The sequence below is a fragment of the Trematomus bernacchii genome, unplaced genomic scaffold, assembly GCF_902827165.1.
Source record: "Trematomus bernacchii unplaced genomic scaffold, fTreBer1.1, whole genome shotgun sequence".
In the NCBI taxonomy this organism is placed as follows: domain Eukaryota; kingdom Metazoa; phylum Chordata; class Actinopteri; order Perciformes; family Nototheniidae; genus Trematomus; species Trematomus bernacchii.
The window spans coordinates 4,979,691-5,001,610 of NW_022987803.1; the positions used below are offsets into that span (position 1 = coordinate 4,979,691).

General features: G+C 44.3%; 1 protein-coding gene across 2 annotated transcripts; it reads left to right on the plus strand.

Annotated features, from left to right (window-relative positions):
- The first annotated feature begins 408 nt into the window (after nucleotides 1–408).
- cep85l (centrosomal protein 85, like) lies at nucleotides 409–20,190 on the plus strand. 2 transcript variants are annotated; one of them, XM_034150578.1, is made up of 13 exons: nucleotides 409–690; nucleotides 2,193–2,318; nucleotides 2,622–3,469; nucleotides 4,455–4,540; nucleotides 6,582–6,693; nucleotides 6,783–6,947; nucleotides 8,208–8,360; nucleotides 9,130–9,284; nucleotides 16,416–16,533; nucleotides 17,309–17,359; nucleotides 17,756–17,857; nucleotides 17,975–18,161; nucleotides 18,543–20,190. In XM_034150578.1, the coding sequence occupies exons 1-13, from the start codon at nucleotides 642–644 to the stop codon at nucleotides 18,707–18,709; spliced, it is 2,319 nt and encodes a 772-aa protein (XP_034006469.1). In that variant the 5' UTR covers nucleotides 409–641; the 3' UTR covers nucleotides 18,710–20,190. The 2 variants fall into 2 exon arrangements, with proteins under 2 accessions (XP_034006469.1, XP_034006470.1); XM_034150579.1 differs by having other exon boundaries at nucleotides 17,756–17,848.
- The last annotated feature ends 1,730 nt before the right edge of the window (nucleotides 20,191–21,920 follow it).

The following is a 21,920-nucleotide window of genomic DNA, read 5'->3' on the forward strand; positions in this document are numbered from 1 at the left end:
ATGTTCATATGTTCTTGAATTAATAAAAATATTAATATAAAATATAATGATATTTCATCTGAAATATGAAACAGTATTTTTCTTGTTTCTTTTTTTTTTTTTATGTAATTTTGTATTACTTTATATGTCTACCCCTGATATGAACTTTTTTGTATACAAAATATATGATGATGATTTATTTTTTAGATATATGAACATCATGTTCATATATGTTCTTGAATAAAATAAATACATAACAATAATCATTTTAAAAAGCCTTTTAAGGTTACCGTAATTGCAAGAAAAGACGCCCTGTCAGAACATTAAGGTTCTGAGTGATTCTACAGTGAAAACACAGTCCCCATGCTCCAGCAGTGAACCTCTCCTCGGTCCGTTCCGTTCTCCTGATGCGGAGCTGCTCTGCGGGGAGAGAGGACGAGGAGTCTGCGGGGGTCACTTCCTCTCACAGGAAGCTCAGCTCCGGACATCATTTCTAGGTTATTAGGATGAATGTTTTTCAGACAGAACTCATTCCTCATAGATCTTTCGATATTTTCTTCCATAATGTAATTTAAAATATACACCCCGTCTTTTCAGACTTTGGCCTTTTTTCTTTTGTCTTGTGATCACTCCGCCGTGTTTCTGCCTCACAGTCATACGGGATGTGGTACAGAAGTGAATTAGAGGATGGATACGAAACTAATAAAACAGGTGAGACGCACATTCGATAAAAGTGTGAAGGTACAGGATGATTTCTGACTTTATATAGACAGTCTATGTTTCTGACACGCAAGCTAGCTACATCCACTTACTGAGATTTAAAGGCCCATAGCTGCAGTACAGCAGCTAGCACGATGCTATCTGCCTCTGTGATGCTGTGCTACAAGAACACATTGAATAGTTACATTAAGGTCATGAGGGAGAAGGGTGTCTCGGTTTATGACTACGTAACTAAGTAGATGTACTCAAGTACTGTACTCGAGTACAATTTTGAGATACTTGTACTTTACTTGAGTATTTCCATGCTACTTTGTACTTCTACTCCACTACAATTCAGAGGTAAATCATGTACTTTTACTCCACTACATGTATACCTTTAGTACCTTTAGTACCTTTAGTTACTTAACATATTTGGATTAATGATGTGAAATATAATCAAGTGTTAAATCAGACTTTAGTTCCACCTGGAGTAAATTCACAAGCTACCCTGCAGTATACAAAGTCATTCAAACTAGCTGCACCTTTACCAGCTTTGAGAACACTTTAATGATCAATCATTATAAAACATATCATATATATTATTCTGAAATGGACCAATTTGCACAATGAGTACTTTTACTTTTGGTACTTTAACTATATTTAGATGCTAATACTTTTCTACTTTTACTTGAGTAACATTTTGAATGCAGGACTTTTACTTGTAACAGAGGATTCCTACAGTCTGGTACTCAAGTACACGATCTGAGTACTTCTCCCACCTCTGACATTTACTAATTCAATAGATACATTAAGGACATGAGAAGGAAGGGTGTCTGGGTTTATGACTGTTTTCTATGCTCTGCTGATTTGTATACTGCAAGAATAATATTTCCATCTGAGAACAGAGAAGGAAGGACAGCAATGTTGAGATCTCTGAAGTGGAATAAACATTACTACTCAGATCTCTTATTTTGGTTTAAAGTAGCAGAGGTGGGAGGAGGACTCAGATCTTGTACTTCAGTAAAAGTATAGGTACCAGAGTGTAGGAATACTCTGTTACAAGTAAAAGTCCTGCAATCAAAACAATAAGGTAAATGTTGCAGAGAATGTTGTAAGTGACCAAATAAATGCAGGATACACATGTATATAAAATAAGATAGACAAGAACATTTTGTAAAATAAAAAATGGTACAGTAAAAGAAAATATAATACTGTTTATTGTAGTAATAAATAATAAAATAAATCAATTGTAAGATGCAAACAGATGAATGCTAAGGTTATGGAGGCACTGAACATAGCCTAGGTAGTCTGATGGCCTGTGGGATGAAACTCTGAGTCTCTTGAGTCTGGTGGTTTCAGGCCTTAGAATCCAGAAAAAAACATTGAAAGAAAAAAAAGTGACTTTGTGACTGTCAGGATATTGATTTACAGGTTTCTTGCAACCCTGATAACCACTTTTCTGTATAATCAATAAATACCTTGTGTGACAGATAGCCTTTTAAAATGTGTTCCAGGCTCCAGTGGGGGGGGCTCTCCAGGATGGGTCCCTGGGAGCGGTGTCTGTGGGGGCCGGCGGCACAGCACCGTGTCCGACAGCGGGGACACCGGGATCGGGACCTACTGCTCCAACAGCGTGGAAGGTCTGTTAACCTGTCTTTATATCTGTCTGTCTGTCTCTTACAAAACCAGCAGGTTATTAATCACTGAAATCTTTGCACAATTGTAATGTATACACAACACTGCTGATGTGACACAAATAATTTCCTAATTGGGATAAATAAAGTATCTATCTACCTCATTTGTAATATTTTTCTTTATAAGCAGAAAAAGCCTTGTTAGCTTAATGTTATGCAGACTGAATAAAGCATTCGTTATGATTCTGCTCTTGTGTCGATGAGGATGTCCGACATGGTTTTTCTTCTAATGCTCTGTATGTCTTCCAGATGACTCCAGTTCCAGTACCACACCGTTGTCTTTTCAGCCGCTCACGTTGCAGCATCTCGTGAGTCAGGATGAAGGGTCCGTCCCCCTGGTCCACGTCATGCTGTCCCCATCCTCCTCCCCGTACACCGGCTATAGTACGCCAGCCTCCACCAGCAGCAGCACCGGGCGCTGGAGCAGATCCTGCCAGCTACTGACCCCCGCCGTGACCCTGCCGGGGGTCTCTCTGGACATGAAGGACCACCAGCCCCTGCGGAGGTGCTCCTCTCTCACCAAGCTGCCCTCTGGGGCGGACAGAAGCTCCAGCAAGACATCAGGCCTTCAGTACAACCCCCAAGGCTCCCTGGACCGAGGACTGCCACATGGGTACAGGAAGGAGCCCCTCGGTTCTAACGTGGATCTTTACCTCCCCTTATCTTCCTCCTTGCTCTACCACAGCCTCCTGCAGCGCTCCCCGGGGGCCGGGCCCTGCTACCGCTACAACCACAGCAGTAGATCCAGTGGTTTGGAAAAGAACCGGTCCGTGCCCTCGAGTCCATCCTCATCGGTGAAACGCAACAGTTTGGACATGAACTACAGCGCCTTGCCGGAATCTAAAGTGGCTCGGGGGGGGGCACAGCTCTATGGCCTCAGCTTACCCAAACCAGCTGACCCAGCACTGAAGGATCATCAGACCGACAGAGGGTCCCCCATCCAGCCGGCGGTCCGCACCCAGATGTGGCTCGCTGAGCAGATGGAGTACAGGCCCAAAGTAGAGGGTGGAGGTCAACTGGGTCCGATTGGTGCTGCTGGAACAGAGGGCTGTGGAGATGGGCCATCGCCATGTCAACAGGAACCAGGGCTTCACCAGGTAAGCGGCTTTGCCTCAGGGGTAAATGTGTGTCTACTGACAGAGGGTCAGTGGTTTCATTCCTAGCCAAAGTGTCTTTAGGCAAGATACTAATTTCTCCTGTTAGCATATCTACTAGGGATGCTCCCATCAGGGTTTTTGGGACCGATCATAGGGTGGGTGGGGGCTATGGGGATCTTCCATTTAATGTGTTGTATTGTGAATTGTTTAGCAGAGTTTCCGTTAGCCGGTAATTACCGGCTATGACCGGTTATTACCGGTCATAGCCGGTCATAGCTGATGTTTAAAACTCAGTTAATGGGGCTCATTTTTATATTGCTTCAGTTAATAATTGTAACGGATCGAAAAGTTCAGATTAGGGCTGCACGATATTGGAAAAAACTGACATTGCTATTTTTTCCCCCCCTGCGATATATATTGCGATATGAAAACATACAGGAATTGAAGAAAAGACAATTTTTTTCTTCCGCAAACCATCCTTTCTTGAACTTTAATGCTATACAATTGGTATTTTTTTAACTATATTGAACCGGATGAAGGATTTTAGTCACGGACGTCTGGATCTTAAAGTGGACCTATCATGCTATATTTTAATAATATAGTGTAGGACCATACCTATATAAGGCATATTTATACTTTTTTTTTTCAAAATACCAAACAGATCATGCATTTTAGCCATGCCTCATTTTGCTCAATTTGACATTTTTTAGCTCTGTTTTAGCAAGGGCTGATTCAGTGAGAACAGCACCACCTACAGGCCTGGCATATGTACTACAGCGTCTCCAGCGCTTTCGAACGGCAATGGCCGTGGCTGTCTCCTCCTGATTGGTGGAGTTTGCCCAATAGCCGTAGCGCCACTGTCCTGACACACTGACGTCATTACTTTAGGCTACGAATGCTGTATGCTACGATGCTATGCACTATGCACTGATAATACGTGTGTGTGTGTGTGTGTGTGTGTGTGTGTGTGTGTGTGTGTGTCCAGGTGCTGATGGGGACCTCTCTTCCTGTACACACTTTGGTGAAGGTGAAAGAGGGGCTGCTGAGACAGAGAGAGCTGGAGATAGAGAGGTACTGCAGGACACACACGGACACACACACACACACACACACACACACACACATACACATACACATACACATACACATACACATACACATACACCCTCACACGAAGAGCTGAGTTCTCTATTTAGACCCAAGTGACTCATTTTATACACACCTTCCCATGTAGTTTACTGTGTGGATCTCTGTGTATTTAGCTGCTCTATATAATGGTGCAGGAATGAGTCCTTAAAGCTGGAAATGAGTCAGCAATTTACCACTTCTAGTTCCCTTATCTTTATGTCAAAGTTTTTTGAATGTGTTTTTTGTTAGATACCTGAAATAAGATTTACATCGTGTGACTACTGAACGTCATCACACCAAACATTAGCGCCTTAGCTTAGCGGTGGTGATGCAAATACGTGATGTAGTTCCTTTATAGCCTAGCGTTAGCTTTTTGCTTCTGCCAATTGCTTTTAAGCTTTAAATTCATATTGCGGTTTTAATATATTGAGATTATCCTGCTGAAGAAAACGCGTACATTTCATTAATGCCACTGATCTTATTTTCTGCAATATTTAGAAATCCAACAACAATATAAAAGTGCTTTTTGTTGAGGGAGCCCTTGGGATTTAGACTTACTGCCTGAAGTTGTATAAAAGATAAACCTTTTAGTCGTTTTTGTACTATTTTTACATGATCCTCGTTTTTTCTGTTGTGATCGGTTGTTTCCGTGGATGGCCGAATGGTGCGTAAAGTATTTTGCCATTTTCACCGTTCCTTTCATTAAGGATAGTCTGGTGTATACTAAGCCAAAGGAGATTATAAAGGAACACTCAAGCTCAGGGGCGTCGCCTGGACCTGAAAATATTCGGGGCTTAGCCCACAGTGGCAGCGGCACTACAGTGGCATTTTTTACTGCAACACTCCCCACACGCACACACACAGTACACCCGCGACTGTTACAATGAAGGCTCGATAATCAGCTCACGGCATATAGGCAGGGGTAAAGTTTTTAAATATTGAAGTTAAATTCATCAATCTGGTGCACTTTGAGAGCAAAATGAAGAGATCTATGGATACATCTCTCAACACCCATATGAAGCAGAACTGTAAACAGATGTACTTTTTCTTTATGGATATTTTACTAATCACTCCCCTTTTAAACTCTATTCTTGTTTTACTGCCATATAGTATTTCATAACTGTTTTTCCTTTATTCTCTTTTTTTTAATAACTATAATGATCATATGAAGGTGTGCCGCGGAAATAATCTTTTGAATAATTTGTGACCAAACCGTTTGAGACCCACTGAGATAACTTAGACTAAAGTTAACTATCTAAACACTCAGAGAGTCCTTTAGCTCACCTGAGTCTCTCAGTCTGAGAGGAGAGGACTCTCCTCCAGCTTCTTGTGGAACAAACAGCTCCATATGTCCGTTAGTGCAGCTAGCAAACCAGATGCTAACAACACGGTCCATGCTGACACCGGTCCCTCCCTCCCCCTCCCCCCTCCCCCCCCCCCCTCTCTCTCTCTCTCTCTCTCTCTCCCTCTCTCTCTATCACACTAAATGCGCTATTGCCACACACACACACAGAGCCGAGCTTGAATGACACAAGCACACGTTTATTTCCATGCAACTCTCTGATTGGTCTGGTGTCATGCCTCTGTTGCATTCACTGAACACGGGAAATTACAGTGCTGCCGTCCTCTCTTGTGTCATGATGAGGTTCACGTAAAGCACGGTTAATGTATTATATTATTGAGGGAGAATTGTCCGGGGCTACAGAAAAAACATTCGGGCTAAAGCCCCGGATGCCCAGGCCAGGCGACGCCACTGCTCAAGCTCCTTTCCTATCCTCTATGGAATCAGAACAGATCTTATCATGTACTTTCAAATCATTTCACTCCGTAGGGAACGTTCCTAAGCAAAATGGACAATTCGATCCCAACCCTTGTCTTTTTTATCTCATCTGTTTTTATGTATTTTGCCCTGCCTGTTCTTGCCTCATCCATCTCAGCTTAAATAGACATGTTATGACACTGTTTGTTTTATTCTGTGTTTCAGACAGAAGCAGCAGATCCTGCAGCTCCATGCCCGGATCAGAGAGAACGAGCTGAGAGCAGAGCAGGTGCTGCACAGCCAGAGGGTGTGGCTGGATGACCCCCCCTTCCAAAAGGTAACACCTCTCTGTGATCAATGAGCATTCATATTGGGATATTAAACATCCAAATATTCAGTCACACCACCAGTTTTGTTGTCCAATAGGAATCAGCGTTGAGAACATGCAAACAGCCCTCTGATAGGCTGTACTGCGATGAGGAGCTGGGGAGGAAGCTGGCGGTGGCTGAGCTGGAGGTTCTCCATCTGAGCGAGTTCTTCAAGCAGGTCAACCACAAATATACAGAGGACATCAGGAAACTGGAGGAGAAGGTATGTGAAGGATCATATTTAACCATTCCAGAACAAAAACAATATTTTGGGAAATATTTATAAATGAGGAACTGTGTAACAACTCAGTTCCATTGGTCTACAGAGTCACATATCTGGCAGTGGCTCAGTCAGTAGGGGCTTGGACTGTGAGCTGTAGGGTCGCCGGTTCAAGTCCCCGACCAAACCTAAATATGGAGTGTGGACTGCTACTTGGAGAGGTCCCAGTTCACCTCCTGGGCCCTGCCGTGGTGCCCTTGAGCAAGGCACCGGACAAACCTGTGTCATTTTACATGGAGTAAAGGGCGCTATCACAAAGCTATACTTTAACAATACCAACAACCGTATTGCTTCAGCATGAAAACTAAGAAACTGTATATACTGTATAAGGAAAACACCGACACTTTTCACCATGGTTACAATATCAATCGATCCAGCAGAGCAATAGCCTATAGTCAAAACATGGACAAATAACAACAAATATGACATCAAATATACTTTCACTCACCAAAGCTGAAGGCTCACTTGAAAAGAATAGCGGCACGGCAGATGGTGAGCGGTGCAGTGTGGTTTTCACGGTACACATTCATTCTTACAGTGTGCATATTATAGTGCCTATCTGTAGACACTAATCAGAAGAATGCAGTCTGAAGCAGCAATGTAGAGACCACTAAACATGGTCTTAAAATACATTTTAACATTTATTTCATACATATTTTTGGAACTATTATTTTAATTAATTTCTGCTGACAGTAGGTGGGGCTGTGCCACCTGCCCCTAATGACGAGTCGCCACTGATTAGGGGACAGATCTCAAATACCACATATTTCAAAAAGTGCATTTTCTATTATTATGGTTGGTTTGATAACAGCTTCAAGAATTATCTTGAGACATTGGAAAATAGACAACCCTCCGGATATGAAGGAATGGCTCAGTGCCATGGTTGAGAAAGCATCCTACGAGGCTATGATCACTAGGTTGAAAGGCAATGAAAATGACAAGGGATACTCCTTGGGAATGTTTCTGGACACACATAAAAGCCAATAGAGACCGTCATTTATTTCAAAGTTAACCAACAGTCGCACACTTTTCCTTTTCCATTGCTGATGTACTTCATTTCTATTTCATTACTCTTAATTTATGTATCTATTTATTTTATTTTCAGTGTACCGCCAGTATCTAAAAATGTGTTAAATGAATGTAGTTAAATTCAACATAATATGAAATCAGGGTATTGGTAATACTGGGTGTTGTTGTTCTCAGATAAAGACGAGGGATCGCTACATCAGCAGTCTGAAAAAGAAATGTCAGCGAGAGAGCGAACAGATCCGAGAGAAACAGCAACGCATCGAAACTCTGGAGAAATACCTCTCTGACCTGCCGACGCTGGACGAGGTGCAGACCCAGAGCCAGCAGGTAAACACACACACACACACACACACACACACACACCAGCAGTGTTAGGGTAGTTACTCAAAAAAAGTAATGCCTTACTTTACTAAATGACTCACTGCTGTACTGTAAGTAGTGACGAGTCACATTTATTTTGGACTACTCTGTAACATCACCTGAGATGCACCATAAATCAAATGACAAATAACAATATAAAGTTAAACCTCATTTATGCCAGATCAGCACAAACCTCTGTGGGCTGATTTTGATACATTTTTGGCCAATTTTGAAGATGTAGGGGACTCTGGATCATCTTGATTGAAGAGAATGCTAATCTATTTGAAAATAATTTGTCTACAGTGGAGATACTCATTTTATTTTTGTGCTCTCTATATCCAATGGTCGCAACACTACTCATGGTAGTCAAAATCAGCCCACAGAGAGTACATATATGTCCACTTTCTGGTTAGAACTGGCCATGTCTTATCTGAAAAAGTCTGAAATGGACTCGCCATCCTCAATAACCCCAAAAAACCAATCCGAAATTGTGCTTTTCAGGGTTCACTATAATAATAATAATAATAATAATATTAACTGTGTGTGTGTGTGTGTGTGTGTGTGTGTGTGTGTGTGTGTGTGTGTGTGTGGTGTGTGTGTGTGTGTGTGTGTGTGTGTGTGTGTGTGTGTGTGTGTGTGTGTGTGTGTGTGTGTGTGTGTGTGTGTGTGTGTGTGTGTGTGTGTGTGTGTGTGTGTGTGTGTGTGTGTGTGTGTGTGTGTGTGTGTGTGTGTTCAGCAGGAGGCGGTCCAGCAGAAGGCCAAACATCTGGAGAGAACGGCCTCCCGGTTACAGCAGAGCCTAGAGGAAGGGTACGCTCTGATGAAGGAGAAGGACTTCAGGATGGAGATGCAGGCCATGAGGGAGAAGGAGCTGATCGCATCGGTGCAAAGGTACACACTCTGACCGCACAGGTGGGAGGAGTGCTCACATGATGTACTAGAAAAGTACTAGTGCCAGAGTGTAGGAATACTCTGTTACAGTAAAAGTCCTGCATTCAAAATGTTACTCAAGTAAAAAAGTATCAGCATCTACAGTTGAGGCCTAAATTATTAGCCCCCCAGGAGTTATGGAACATTTTCCTAAAATTCTTCCCAATGTTTCCAGCATTGATCAAACCAGGAATATGTGGGCGGGACTAAGAACAATGACAGACTACAAAGGAGCAGCGGGGGGTGCTGCGGGAGTGTCTGCGTGCGCATCTCTCCCAGATGAGCTGAACAGTTTTTTTGCACGCTTTGAGAGCAGCCGGGCTGTGGAGGTACAGAGGGACCAGGAGCTACACTGCCCTTTTGTTTTAAATAGGGCAGATGTGTGTAAATCCTTTAAAAGGGTTAACCCACACAAGGCTCCTGGACCTGATGGCATCCCTGGCCGTGTTCTCAGGGTGTGTGCAGTTCAGCTGGCAGAGGTGTTCACAGACATCTTCAACAGGTCCCTGCTGCAGTCTGTAGTCCCCACATGTCTTAAACACTCCACTATCGTTCCTGTCCCCAAAAAGACAATAATCACCTGCCCCAACGACTACCGCCCAGTAGCACTCACCTCCACCATAATGAAGTGCTTTGAGCGGTTAGTCAAAACCTTCATCACCTCCTCCCTCCCTGACTCTCTGGACCCCCTGCAGTTTGCCTACAGAGCAAACAGGTCCACAGACGACGCCATAGCCCTCACCATCCACACTGCCCTCTCACACCTGGACCAGAGGAACACATATGTGAGAATGCTGTTCATTGATTACAGTTCAGCATTCAACACCATTGTGCCCTCCAAGCTGGCCATCAAGCTCAGAGACCTCGGGCTCAACAGCGCCCTCTGTGACTGGATCCTGAACTTCTTGACGGGCAGACCCCAGGCAGTGCGGGTGGGAAACATCACATCCTCCACCCTGATTCTCAACACCGGTGCCCCTCAAGGCTGCGTGCTCAGCCCTCTCCTCTACTCCCTGTTCACCCACGACTGCGTGGCCACACACAGCTCCAACACCATCGTGAAGTTTGCTGATGACACGACCGTCATCGGCCAGATCACAGACGATGACGAGACGGCGTACAGAGAGGAGGTCGAAAACCTGACATCTTGGTGCCAGGATAACAACCTCCATCTCAACATCAGCAAAACAAAGGAGCTGATTGTGGACTACAGGAAGCAGCAGGGAGAGGGACACGCCCCCATCGCCATCAATGGGACTACGGTGGAGAGAGTCAGCAGCTTCAGGTTCCTTGGGGTCCACATCACTGAGGACCTGACATGGTCTCTTCACACCACCACCATCACCAAGAAAGCTCGACAGCGGCTCTTCTTCCTCCGCAGGTTGAGGAGGTTCAAAATGGATTCCAGGATACTCTGCAACTTCTACAGGTGCACGATAGAGAGTATCCTCACTGGCAGCATGACGGCCTGGTACGGCAGCTGCACCGACCTCGATCGTAAGGCTTTACAGAGGGTGGTGAAAACTGCACAGCACATCACCAGGACGGAGCTGCCATCCATGGAGGACCTTTACTCCCAGCGGCTCAGGAAGAAATCACTACGGATTATCAAAGACCCCCATCACCCCTGCCACAAACTGTTCTTTCTGTTGCCGTCTGGCAGACGTTACCGCAGCATCCTGGCAAGGACAAGAAGATTTGGAGACAGTTTCTTCCCGCGGGCAGTGAGACTGTTAAACAATTGAACTGCTGAAACAACTTCAAAACATTCATCTGCTACTCAGTAATATGTATCTAATATCTAATATATATCATTCCAATAACTTGTATATAGACTCGTACTGCACTATTCCACATCATCACTTTATTTTATAACAATTTTTCTTTTTGTATTGCTCTTGCTATCTGTATTGTTATTATGTTATTATGTTGCATTGTTGGAGAAGCCTGTGACATAAGATTTTCAACAACATAATTACTCTGTAGCTATGTCAGTTTGACAATAAAGAACCTTGAACCTTGAACCTTGAACTTGATATAATCAAACATTCACCAGTGCTATTTAGTAGCTTTTGGTACATTTTGGAAAATAAAATAAGTTTTTAGGCTTGCTTTATATCAAATATAGTGAAAAATGGGTTGGTCAAAAATATTAGCCCCCATGTGAATTTTTGCTTTCAAAACACACCTAATCAACCAATCAGCTTTCAAGCCACACCTGAGCATTCAATCAGCATAAAAGGACTCCAAGAAACAGGCACTCTGATACCTTATTGAGAGGGACTATACTACTACTCCTACTCACCATGCCAAAGACAAAGGAAATCAGACTTGAGCTCAGAAAGAAGATAGTGGAGGCTCATGATAAGGGGGAAGGCTATACTGCTATTTCCAAGTGCTTCCCAATGTCTAGAACTGCTGTACGTTGCATCATTGCGAAGTACAAGGAGACACATTTTGTAAGAAACAAACCTAGGCGTGGTCGAAAGAGCAAGATTTCAAGAACTCTGGAGAGGAAAATAGTCAGATGTCAGCAAGCATCCCCGGACATCTGCCAAGATGATTGTTGCTGACCTGGCCTCTTCTGGAGTTGATGTTTCAAGGAACACAGTTGTGAGGGCTCTTCATCGTGGTGGGCTTCAGGGCCATCGTCCCAGAAGAACCCCTTTACTCAAAGAGTGGCACATCAGAGCCCGTGAACATTTGAAAGGTAAAGATGAGTTTTGGAAGTCTGTGCTTTGGTCTGATGAGACTAAACTGGAACTGTTTGGGCACATGGATGTTGCTTATGTTTGGCGAAGAAAGGGAGAGCCCTTCAACCCTAAGAACACATCATGCTGTGGGGCTGTTGTGCAGCCTCAGGCACAGGGAGCCTTGTTCGGGTGCAAGGCATCATGAACAATTCAAATGATGTTGACATTTTGAGGGATAATATGAACAAATCTGCTCTTAGTCTTCGCTTAGGTCGTCGCTGGGTCTTCCAACAAGACAATGACCCAAAGCACACATCAAACTTGGTCCAACAGTTCCTAAAGGACACCAGAACCAAGGTGCTGGAGTGGCCCGCACATAGCCCAGATCTGAATCCTATTGAGAATCTGGCGGGTGCTCAAAGTGAATGTCCATGCTCGGAAACCACGCAATTTGGACCAGCTGGAACAATTTGCAATGGAAGAATGGGCCAAAATCCCTCAAGAGACCTGTGTCAACCTAGTAAAGAACTACTCTAAGGGGTTCTTGTCAGTTGTGGCTCAGAAAGGGTACACTATTGACTATTAATGGCCTGGGGCTAATATTTTTGACCAACCCATTTTTCACTATATTTGATATAAAGCGAGCCTAAAAACTTATTTTATTTTCCAAAATGTACCAAAAGCTACTAAATAGCACTGGTGAATGTTTGATTATATCAAGTTGTATCAATGCTGGAAACATTGGGAAGAATTTTAGGAAAATGTTCCATAACTCCTGGGGGGCTAATCATTTAGGCCTCAACTGCACATACACTTAAAGTAGCGACAGTAAATGTAGTCATTGTGCAGATTGGTCCATTTCAGAATAATATATATGATATGTTTTATAATGATTGATCATGAAAGTGTTCTCAAAGCTGGTAAAGGTGCAGGTAGTTTGAATGACTTTGTATACTGCAGGGTAGCTTGTGAATTTACTCCAGGTGGAACTAAAGTCTGATTTAACACTTGATTAGATTTCACATCATTCATCCACATCTGTAAAGTAACTAAAGGTATTAAATACATGTAGTGGAGTACAAGTACACAATTAACTCCGAATTGTAGTGAATTAGAAGTACAAAGTATTAAAATATTCTGAAAAAAAAAACTGTGAAATTCTATCAGATTATAAAGTCGTACACAAATTACAAAATAATTCTCACAAATGTCAGAATCAATTGTTTTCTTGCAATACTGTGCAAAAATCACCTTTATGTGAAAACATACATTGTGCCATGGATGTGTACATATTTGTCTTTATTTGTATTCTATTATCACTAAAGTGTGCTTTTCTTCTCTATATTTAATAAGGTAGCGTTTTTCTGTATCAGAGCTTGCCTTTTTTTGACCTCTTTTTGCTGTAACACAGTACATCTCTGCTGTGGGACTAATAAAGGAATTCTGATTCAGATTTCTGTCAGAGAACCACATCGCTTCAGTTTGCATGGTTGGATGAACATCATCACTCTGAATTAGGGCAGGCTTGTTCCCAAATACAAGCCTCTTGTCAGGAGACAGCCAGCCACCACCAGGACTGTACAGCAGTGGTCAGATGAAGTCGAGGGAGTGCTACAGGTCAACAGACTGGGACATGTTTCAGAGGGTTCACGGTGAGGACATAAATGGACTCTCCCATTGCATCACTGACTACATCAGTTTCTGTGAGGAGAGCATTGTATCTACCAAAAGGGTACGATGCTTCCCAAACAACAAGCCCTGGAACAATGGGCACATTAAAACCCTCTTGAACAGGAAGAAGAGGGCTTTCATGGCTCGAGACACTGTGGGGGCTGAAACTGTGCAGAAGGAGCTGAAAAAAGAGCTACGGGCAGCCAAGGAGAAATACAGAGACCAGTTGGAGGGTCGTCTGGAGGTCAATAACTCTCGAGAGGTGTGGGGAGGGGTGAGATCCTCAAACCTGTTCTTCAACAGGTTTGATCTTCCCATCTCCAGCTCAACAGGACAGCAGGGGTTCCCAAACCCTGGCACCACTACTCCCCCTCCCTTTCATACTTCCCCTTCTTCTTCTTCTTCTTCTCCAACAACACCCAACACCACTCCAGAGGGGACAGCAGCCCTTCCCCATTCATCCCCAACGTTGGACCACACTCCCAGCAGTTTCACATCTCTGATCATCACTACCGGACAAGTCAGGAATCAGCTATCGAAGATCAACGTGAGGAAGGCAAGGGGGCCAGACAACACCAACCCCCGGGTGCTCAAGGCGTGTGCCGGACAGTTAGCAGGAGCTTTACAGCACCTCTTCAGTCTCTCTTTGAAGCTGATGAAGGTGCCTGACATCTGGTCTGGGAGACGTCTTGCATTGTCCCGGTGCCCAAAAAGACACGCCCCAGCACCCCAGGAGACTACAGGCCTGTTGCTCTGACTTCACACGTCATGAAGACCTTTGAGAGACTGAGGCCCCGGCTCCACGGGAACGCATACGGCAAACCCGCATCGGAGTAACGCAAACGCAAAAAACCTTCCGTCCACACGCAATATACACCGGATTGTGTCAAGCTCCACGAGACGGCTCCGTTTACATCCAACCGCTGGAAAAGCTGCAGTACATATGCCGAGCCTGTACATGGCGCTGTAACTTCCTCCACAAAAGCAGCGAAGAAGAATGGTTGTCATGGCTGCACTTCTGTTTATTCTCCGCGGTGGGGGCCGAGGGATCCGGGCAGAGTTTTTCGCCGGTCAACGTGTGTTAAAGTTTAAATCTTCCGGACAAAATGATAAAAGTGCCGGTCAAAGGTCTTCTTTGTTATTTATTGAGCTTTAAAACAAATGAATAACGACGATATAATGATATATAATCATCAAATACACGGAGCCTGTCTCTTTTTCCTCTCTTCTGACAGCGTCAGTGTCTGTCTCATGCAGCAGCTGATCCTGTAATGAGTGACCCGACAGTAAAAATGAACATATTTATAACTAGTTTCGGTAGTTTGAGAGGTAATTAAAATAGCTAAGGGTGATGATCTGACTTGAAGTGTGTGTTTTGCTCCCGCTGCATCACAGCGGCAGGAGCTGCGTGTCTCCGTCCTGTCAGATTAGACTTCACTCGCGTTTATGTCCATATCGAGATAAAGATAAATAATCTGAATTCAGTGTGCAGTGTACTTTTGCGGGGGTGAGCAGCAGAGGTGGGGAGAGGCGGGGCTATTGCGTCATCATTATCAGAAATATCAGAAACGGATGACCGTATAGGCGACCACACGGCCCCGTTGGACCCCCCAGAGCGCTCCGTTCCCAGATCTATCCACCTTTGGACCCGTTGTCGTTTGCAGGGTCTGTTTCTACGGTTCCGTTACGGCGTTGTCGAGCTTAAAGGGCTATACGCATGAGAAATATGCGGATTCAACCCGTTTTCGTTCCCGTGGAGCCTAGGCCTGATCCTGCAGCACCTCAAACCCCTCGTGTGTGACTCCATGGACCCTCTACAGTTTGCCTACCAGGAAAACATTGGTGCTATCACCTACATGCTCCACAGAGCCTACACACAGCTGGAGGAGCCGCACAGCTCACTAAGAATCCTGTTCTTCGACTTCTCCAGCGCCTTCAACACGATCCAGCCACACCTGCTGGCTGAGAAGCTGTCAGTGATGCAGGTGGATCACAGCCTGGTGGCCTGGATCACAGACTACCTCACCAGCAGACCTCAGTATGTCAGACTGCAGGGCAGCGTGTCTGATGTGCTGCTGAGTGGCCAGTGTGCTCTTCTTTGCCGTGGTGTGCTGGGGTGGAAACACAAACACTAGGGACACTGGCAGGCTGAACAAGCTGCTGAGGAAGGCTAGCTCTGTAGCTGGAGTACAACTGGACAATCTGGAGGAGGTGGCAGAGGGGAGGACGAGGAGGAAGCTACACAGCATCCTAGAGAACACCTCCCACCCACTTCATGCAGAGCTAGTGAAGATGAGCCCACCCATGTTAATATATATAATATGTAATATGTATATATGATCCAATTTGTATATATGTCCGTTTTCATTTTCATTCATAGTTTATAAGACCCAATATGTATATATGCTCATTTTTTTTGTATTCATTTCTTATTTCATAGTTTCTCATTATTATTATTATTATTATTATTATTATTTGTATTTTGTATCTTTGATTTTATTAATCTGTGTGAATCTGTGCTATCCTGTTTGTTCACCCTGTTGCTGTTTGAACAACTGAATGTCCCCACGGGGATTACTAAAGGTCCATCTGATCTTAATTACACCTGTAATAAATTCTCTCTCTCTCTCTCTCTCTCTCTCTCTCTCTCTCTCTCTCTCTCTCTCTCTCTCTCTCTCTCTCTCTCTCTCTCTCTCTCTCTCTCTCTCTCTCTCTCTCTCCCCCTCAGCCTGCAGCAGAAGGTTCAGCTCTGCCTGGCTGACGGGGTGAGGCTGCCCATGCAGGACCTGAAGCGGCTGGATGTGGAGAACACTGACCTGCTGGAGCAGAAGGACCACAGCAGCAGGGTAGGGTCCCCCCCACACACACACACACACACACACACAGGCTGGTGCCCCACGGGAGCAAGCAGCGAAGAAGCATGGTTGTCATGGTTGCGCTTCTGTTTATTCTCCGCGGTGGGGGCCGAGGGAACCGGGCAGAGTTTTTCGCCAGTCAACGTGTGTTAAAGTTTAAATCTTCCGGACAAAATTATGTGAGGAGCTGCGTGTCTCCGTCCTGTCAGATTAGACTTCACTCGCGTTTATGTCCATATCGAGAGAAAGATAAATAATCTGAATTCAGTGTGCAGTGTACTTTTGCGGGGGTGAGCAGCAGAGGCGGGGAGAGGCGGGGCTATTGCGTCATCATTATCACAAAATGATCGTTTAGAGGCGATCACACGGAGCCGTATGACCCCCCAGAGCGCTCCGTTCCCAGATCTATCCACCTTTGGACCCGTTATCGTTTGCGGGGTCCGTTTTTATCGTTTAGTTACGGCCTCGTGTGGCAAAAAGGGCTATACGCAAGAGAAATATGCGGATACAACACGTTTTCGTCCTCGTGGGGCACCAGCACACACACACACACACACACACACACACACACACACACACACACACACACACACACACACACACACACACACACACACACACACACACCAGCAGTGTTGGGGTAGACTAGTTGCATTTCTTTTGGACTACTCTGTAACACACACACACACACACACACACACACATCCATTCACATGAACACAACTAAAGTCAAAATACTGACCTTGTGGTCTCTGCTCCCCACCAGCTGATCGAGCAACAGAAGGAACGGATTGAGAGACTGACCTCTCAGCTAACGGTAGGCTAACACAAATCCACACACCCAGTGTGCATGATACCAAATGTTTGTGAATGTTAGTTTATTTGCACCCTGTATGGCGGCCTCTGCCTCTATGAGTGTGTGTATGGCTGAATGCTGACTTATGTAAAATGCTTTACATAAGGGGGGGTCTCATACAAACAGTCTATTTAGCATGTTTCCAACTCTTTTTTAAGTTATAGAGATAACCTCCTGGAGTTAAAAGCATTTTATTTACTTTTTTTATTGGGTTTTGCATCAGTATACAGTTGTATACTGATCATGAAAATGAAGCTATAAAAGGTGGTGCAGTCATAGTAACAAAGCCAACATCACAATTGAACGTTTCAAACAGTAAATGATGAACTCAGTGTTACCTGTGTGCTGCTCTGTCAGGCCACTCATATGAGACTGCAGAAGAAAAGAAGCCTTCCTCATGAACAGGAAACAGAGGAAAGCCTGGCCCCCCCATCCAGAGCCCCCCCACAGGTATTTAAGGTATTTACTTTACTTGTAATGGAGTATCTTCAGGATGTGATATTAGTACTTTTTCTTAAATAGGGGATCTGAGTACTTTTTCCACCACTGCTTTTCTTTTGGTAACTTCCCCATCAGGTGGGGGATAGTGGGCTTCTGGTGGAGCTGCCTGAGGTGGAGCTGCCTGAGGTGGAGCTGCCTGAGGTGGGCCGGCTGCTGAAGGAGATGTCCCTGTGTCTGCTGGACCTGCAGGCCCTCTGCAGCATCCTGGCCCAGAGAGCACAGGGGAAGGAGCCCAACCTGTCCCTGCTGCTGGGCATGAAGTGTACGTACGCACACGCACACGCACACGCACACACACACACGCACACGCAAAACTGTGATTTTTGATCCTGGAATTGATTCAGCATCCTCAATAACCCCCAAACCACTCCAAAATCGGCCAAGCCATTTTGAAAGTATTGTCTACATCGGCTATAATGCTAATGAATTCAACTTATGCTAATTGTACAAATTGCCCCACGTTATGCAATTGAGCATCCAGCAGTTTGTAATGACTGGGGATCCATACTATACATTTCTAACATAACACTTTGGGGTACTCAACATTTCCGGGTTCACAGTTCTGGAAACTAGACTAAAGTGTCCTTAGTTACTTTCCACCGCTGAGCACTAGTGATGCCCCCGTCCGTCTGTGTCTGTTCAGCGCTGAGTGTCTCTGCGGAGGAGAGCGACAGCAGGGAGGAGGTGGAGGAGGAGCTGAGGGTGAAGCTGCTGGAGGTGGCTCGGCTGCGGGGGGACATCGACGACCTGAGGAGGAGCATCTCCGAGCGCTACGCCCAGGGTCAGGGGGACAGCTGCGTCTCCCAGTGACCCCCCCTGTGTCCCCCACTGTGTCCCCCCCTGTGTCCCTTCTATCTGTCAAATTCATCTTTTATTTTTTTTTGTATTGTGTCGTATTTGCAAATGTACGAAGGAGGAGTCTGTTCCTATTGCTGTACACAGCATGCGGAAAGAAAGAAACAGAAATGATATTAAAGGGATGCATTATCTTTACAATATATCATTATATGTGTAGTATTACCATATCAATATTACATTTTTTTTATATTAAGTTTATTGTTAATACTGGTATGTAAGAGGATATGAGCCAAATGAGGAATGTTGCTATGATTAAGAAGTGAGATCTAAATGAGTGAATATCAGTATTAAAGCTGCCGCTTGTTGCGCTGCCTACTAGTGGCCCAAACTATGTTATTTATCGATTTAGATCAGGGGTGTCCTAAAATGTTTCACTGAGGGCCACATACAGAAACGTATATGAAGGGCTGGACCCCTCACTAGAGGTGAGGTATATTGCCTCATAAGGTCAGTTATAAGATAGCAAAATCAATCAAATGTAGGGGCATTATTCTTGATAGAAAGCTTTAAGAAAAGAACAGTCTACATCACAGCTCTCCATAGGGTTTCATTTATTTTGTTACAAAAAGTATATTTCAAGTGTGTTACGAGAATAAGTTATTGGGCTTTTTCTATCAACTAAGATTTGTTAGAAAATGTTCTCAACTTTATTGGCTGAATTTATTTGAAAATTGGGCTTATTAACACATGAATACTGTGTATTTGAACATATATATTTAAGAAGTACAATATAGGACAAGCACAGGCATATTCAGAGTTATTGTGCCTGATCATTAAATAGGAAATTGTCTATGCACATGTTGAAAATACATATTGACATTTGTATTGAACACTCAGTGGATCATGCACCTCTCCTGCTGCTGGATACTGAAATGCAATTCTAGTTAGATAAATCTCATCCATGTGAATTTAAAGGTCTTAATAAGCAATAAATGGCGCGTTCTCACCATGATTTGGGTTTCAATCTGTGGTGACTCATCAGGTGAGAGTCAGTAGTCACATTTATTCGTCATGTTATAGATAATGTGTCATTAATTGTTTCCAATTAGCCGTCATGCTAATCTTGCAGCCAAAGAAGCTGAAAGAGCGAAAGTGAAGCAGCACATGCACTTTCTGGTACTTTTAGTCTCCTAGTGCTTCAGGCCAGTTGGAAAATTAAATAATTTCTCAATGAAGCTTTATATATCAAACAAACTGTATGATTTATAGCTTTTAATATGTGTCGGTAATATAACTAACCGAGCCACTGGATGGCCTGCTCCTCGACACAGGAAATGATTTCTGCTTGATGTTATTTTACTTTTACTGACAAAATGTATGAATGCCAACAATGTACGTTTATAAGCAGTGTTGTTCCTAAATCCTATCTTGTTGTTTTGCTATATGGAGGTTTGATCATATTTGTTAATGGTAAATAAAAGTATTTTTCTAAAGAATGTGTTTGATCCCTTACACACTGGATTCAGAATACTTGCAGGAATGATGGACATAACACAGAGCTGGCCGACAGAATGCACAGTCAGCATTACTTGTTGTTCGCTGAGGAACATCTGGGACGGGATTCCACTTCATTGGAAGATTTCCCCTGACTGTAGGACAGGAGCGAACAGAAACTGCTTTTTTAAAATATCTTTATTGAAGACACATGGCAAATAGAACAGAGCTTTCTGTACATCACTGAGAACTGCAGTTACTAAATAAAAACAACTAGTGATCGTCTTAGTCTCAACTTGTACGTCAATTGAAAAGCCATCCTGTTCCTTTTCTCTTAAAGGCATACAAACTCCAAACACGCATTCGTAACAGAAACAAAGAATATACAATTCAATTCATAGGTTTTATTGTTTTTTTTATTTATCCCGGACGAGCCCCCAGTTGTTCTGACCGGCCCGTAGGCCACAACAGGAAAAGAGAGAGACGTTTGAGGATTCCAAAAACCACGGCACTTTTATTGTGACAGTTCCAAACACAACACCGGAAACATGAGAGGATGGGCGAGGGGAAAGGATCCCGGCGAGAGTCTTCCTGCAGCGGGCTTGGAGAGAGTCATGAAGGCCATGTGACTCCGGGCAGCTGGGCTTAAGTAGCACCTCGGCTCCGGCCAGGTGTCCCCGGTCATGCTGATTGGCCTCTTCAGCTCCACCCCCATCGCAAGACCTGCAACACACCTGCACACTCACAGGCCCCAGGCTCTGGGGCCGTCACAGCCCCCCCATAAAGTCAGGGGCCCCAACGGAACCCTGGCACCTAAATTAACCACTTTACCAAGAACATAGTGCCCACAACAATGAGAAAAAAACCAATCAGTTTTTCAACTAACAGAGAGAAAACAACAGGACACTGGAAGGTTGCGACTACATAACCCACACTAACAGGGCATTACTCACCGGGGGCTCGAGACAATGCATCCGCCACCACATTGTCCCTCCCCTTGATATGGTGAATGTCCAAATGATAGGACTGGAGCATCAGGGCCCAGCGCATCAGCCTTTGGTTAGGGCACTGTAGAGAACTGAGAAAGGTTAACGGGTTGTGATCCGTAAAGACGACAACCGGTACCGAGCCAACATACACACTGAAGTGCTGTAACGCCAAAATCAAGGCTAGCGTTTCCTTTTCAATCACTGAATAGTTCAGCTGATGTTTGGTAAACTTTTTTGAAAAGAAACAAACTGGTTTATCCACACCCAAATCATCAGGCTGCAACAGCACCGCCCCTGTGCCGATGTAACTTGCATCCACTTCAAGTTTTACTGGTTTCTCCCACTGTGGAGCTGCCAAAACAGGAGCGTTGGATATAAGTGACTTAACGCTCTCAAAACTTTTTTAACACTCAGAGGACCACACATAATAGCGTTACCCTTTAGCAGATCGGTGAGTGGCGCAACGACAGCAGAGACATTTCTGCAAAAACAACGGTAAAACCCCACCAGCCCCAAAAACCGCATGAGCTCCTTCTTAGTTGTGGGTGGAGCATAGTTATCAACAGCTTGCACCTTTGCGTGCGCCGCACACACTGCCTTGCCCCACTATACGACCCAAGTAAGTAACTGTGGCCTTTGCGAACTCACACTTGGCGAGGTTAACTGTCAGATTAGCGTTAGCCAGGTGGTCAAACTATTTTTTCATGCGAACAAGATGGACTCCCCAGTCATCCGAGTAG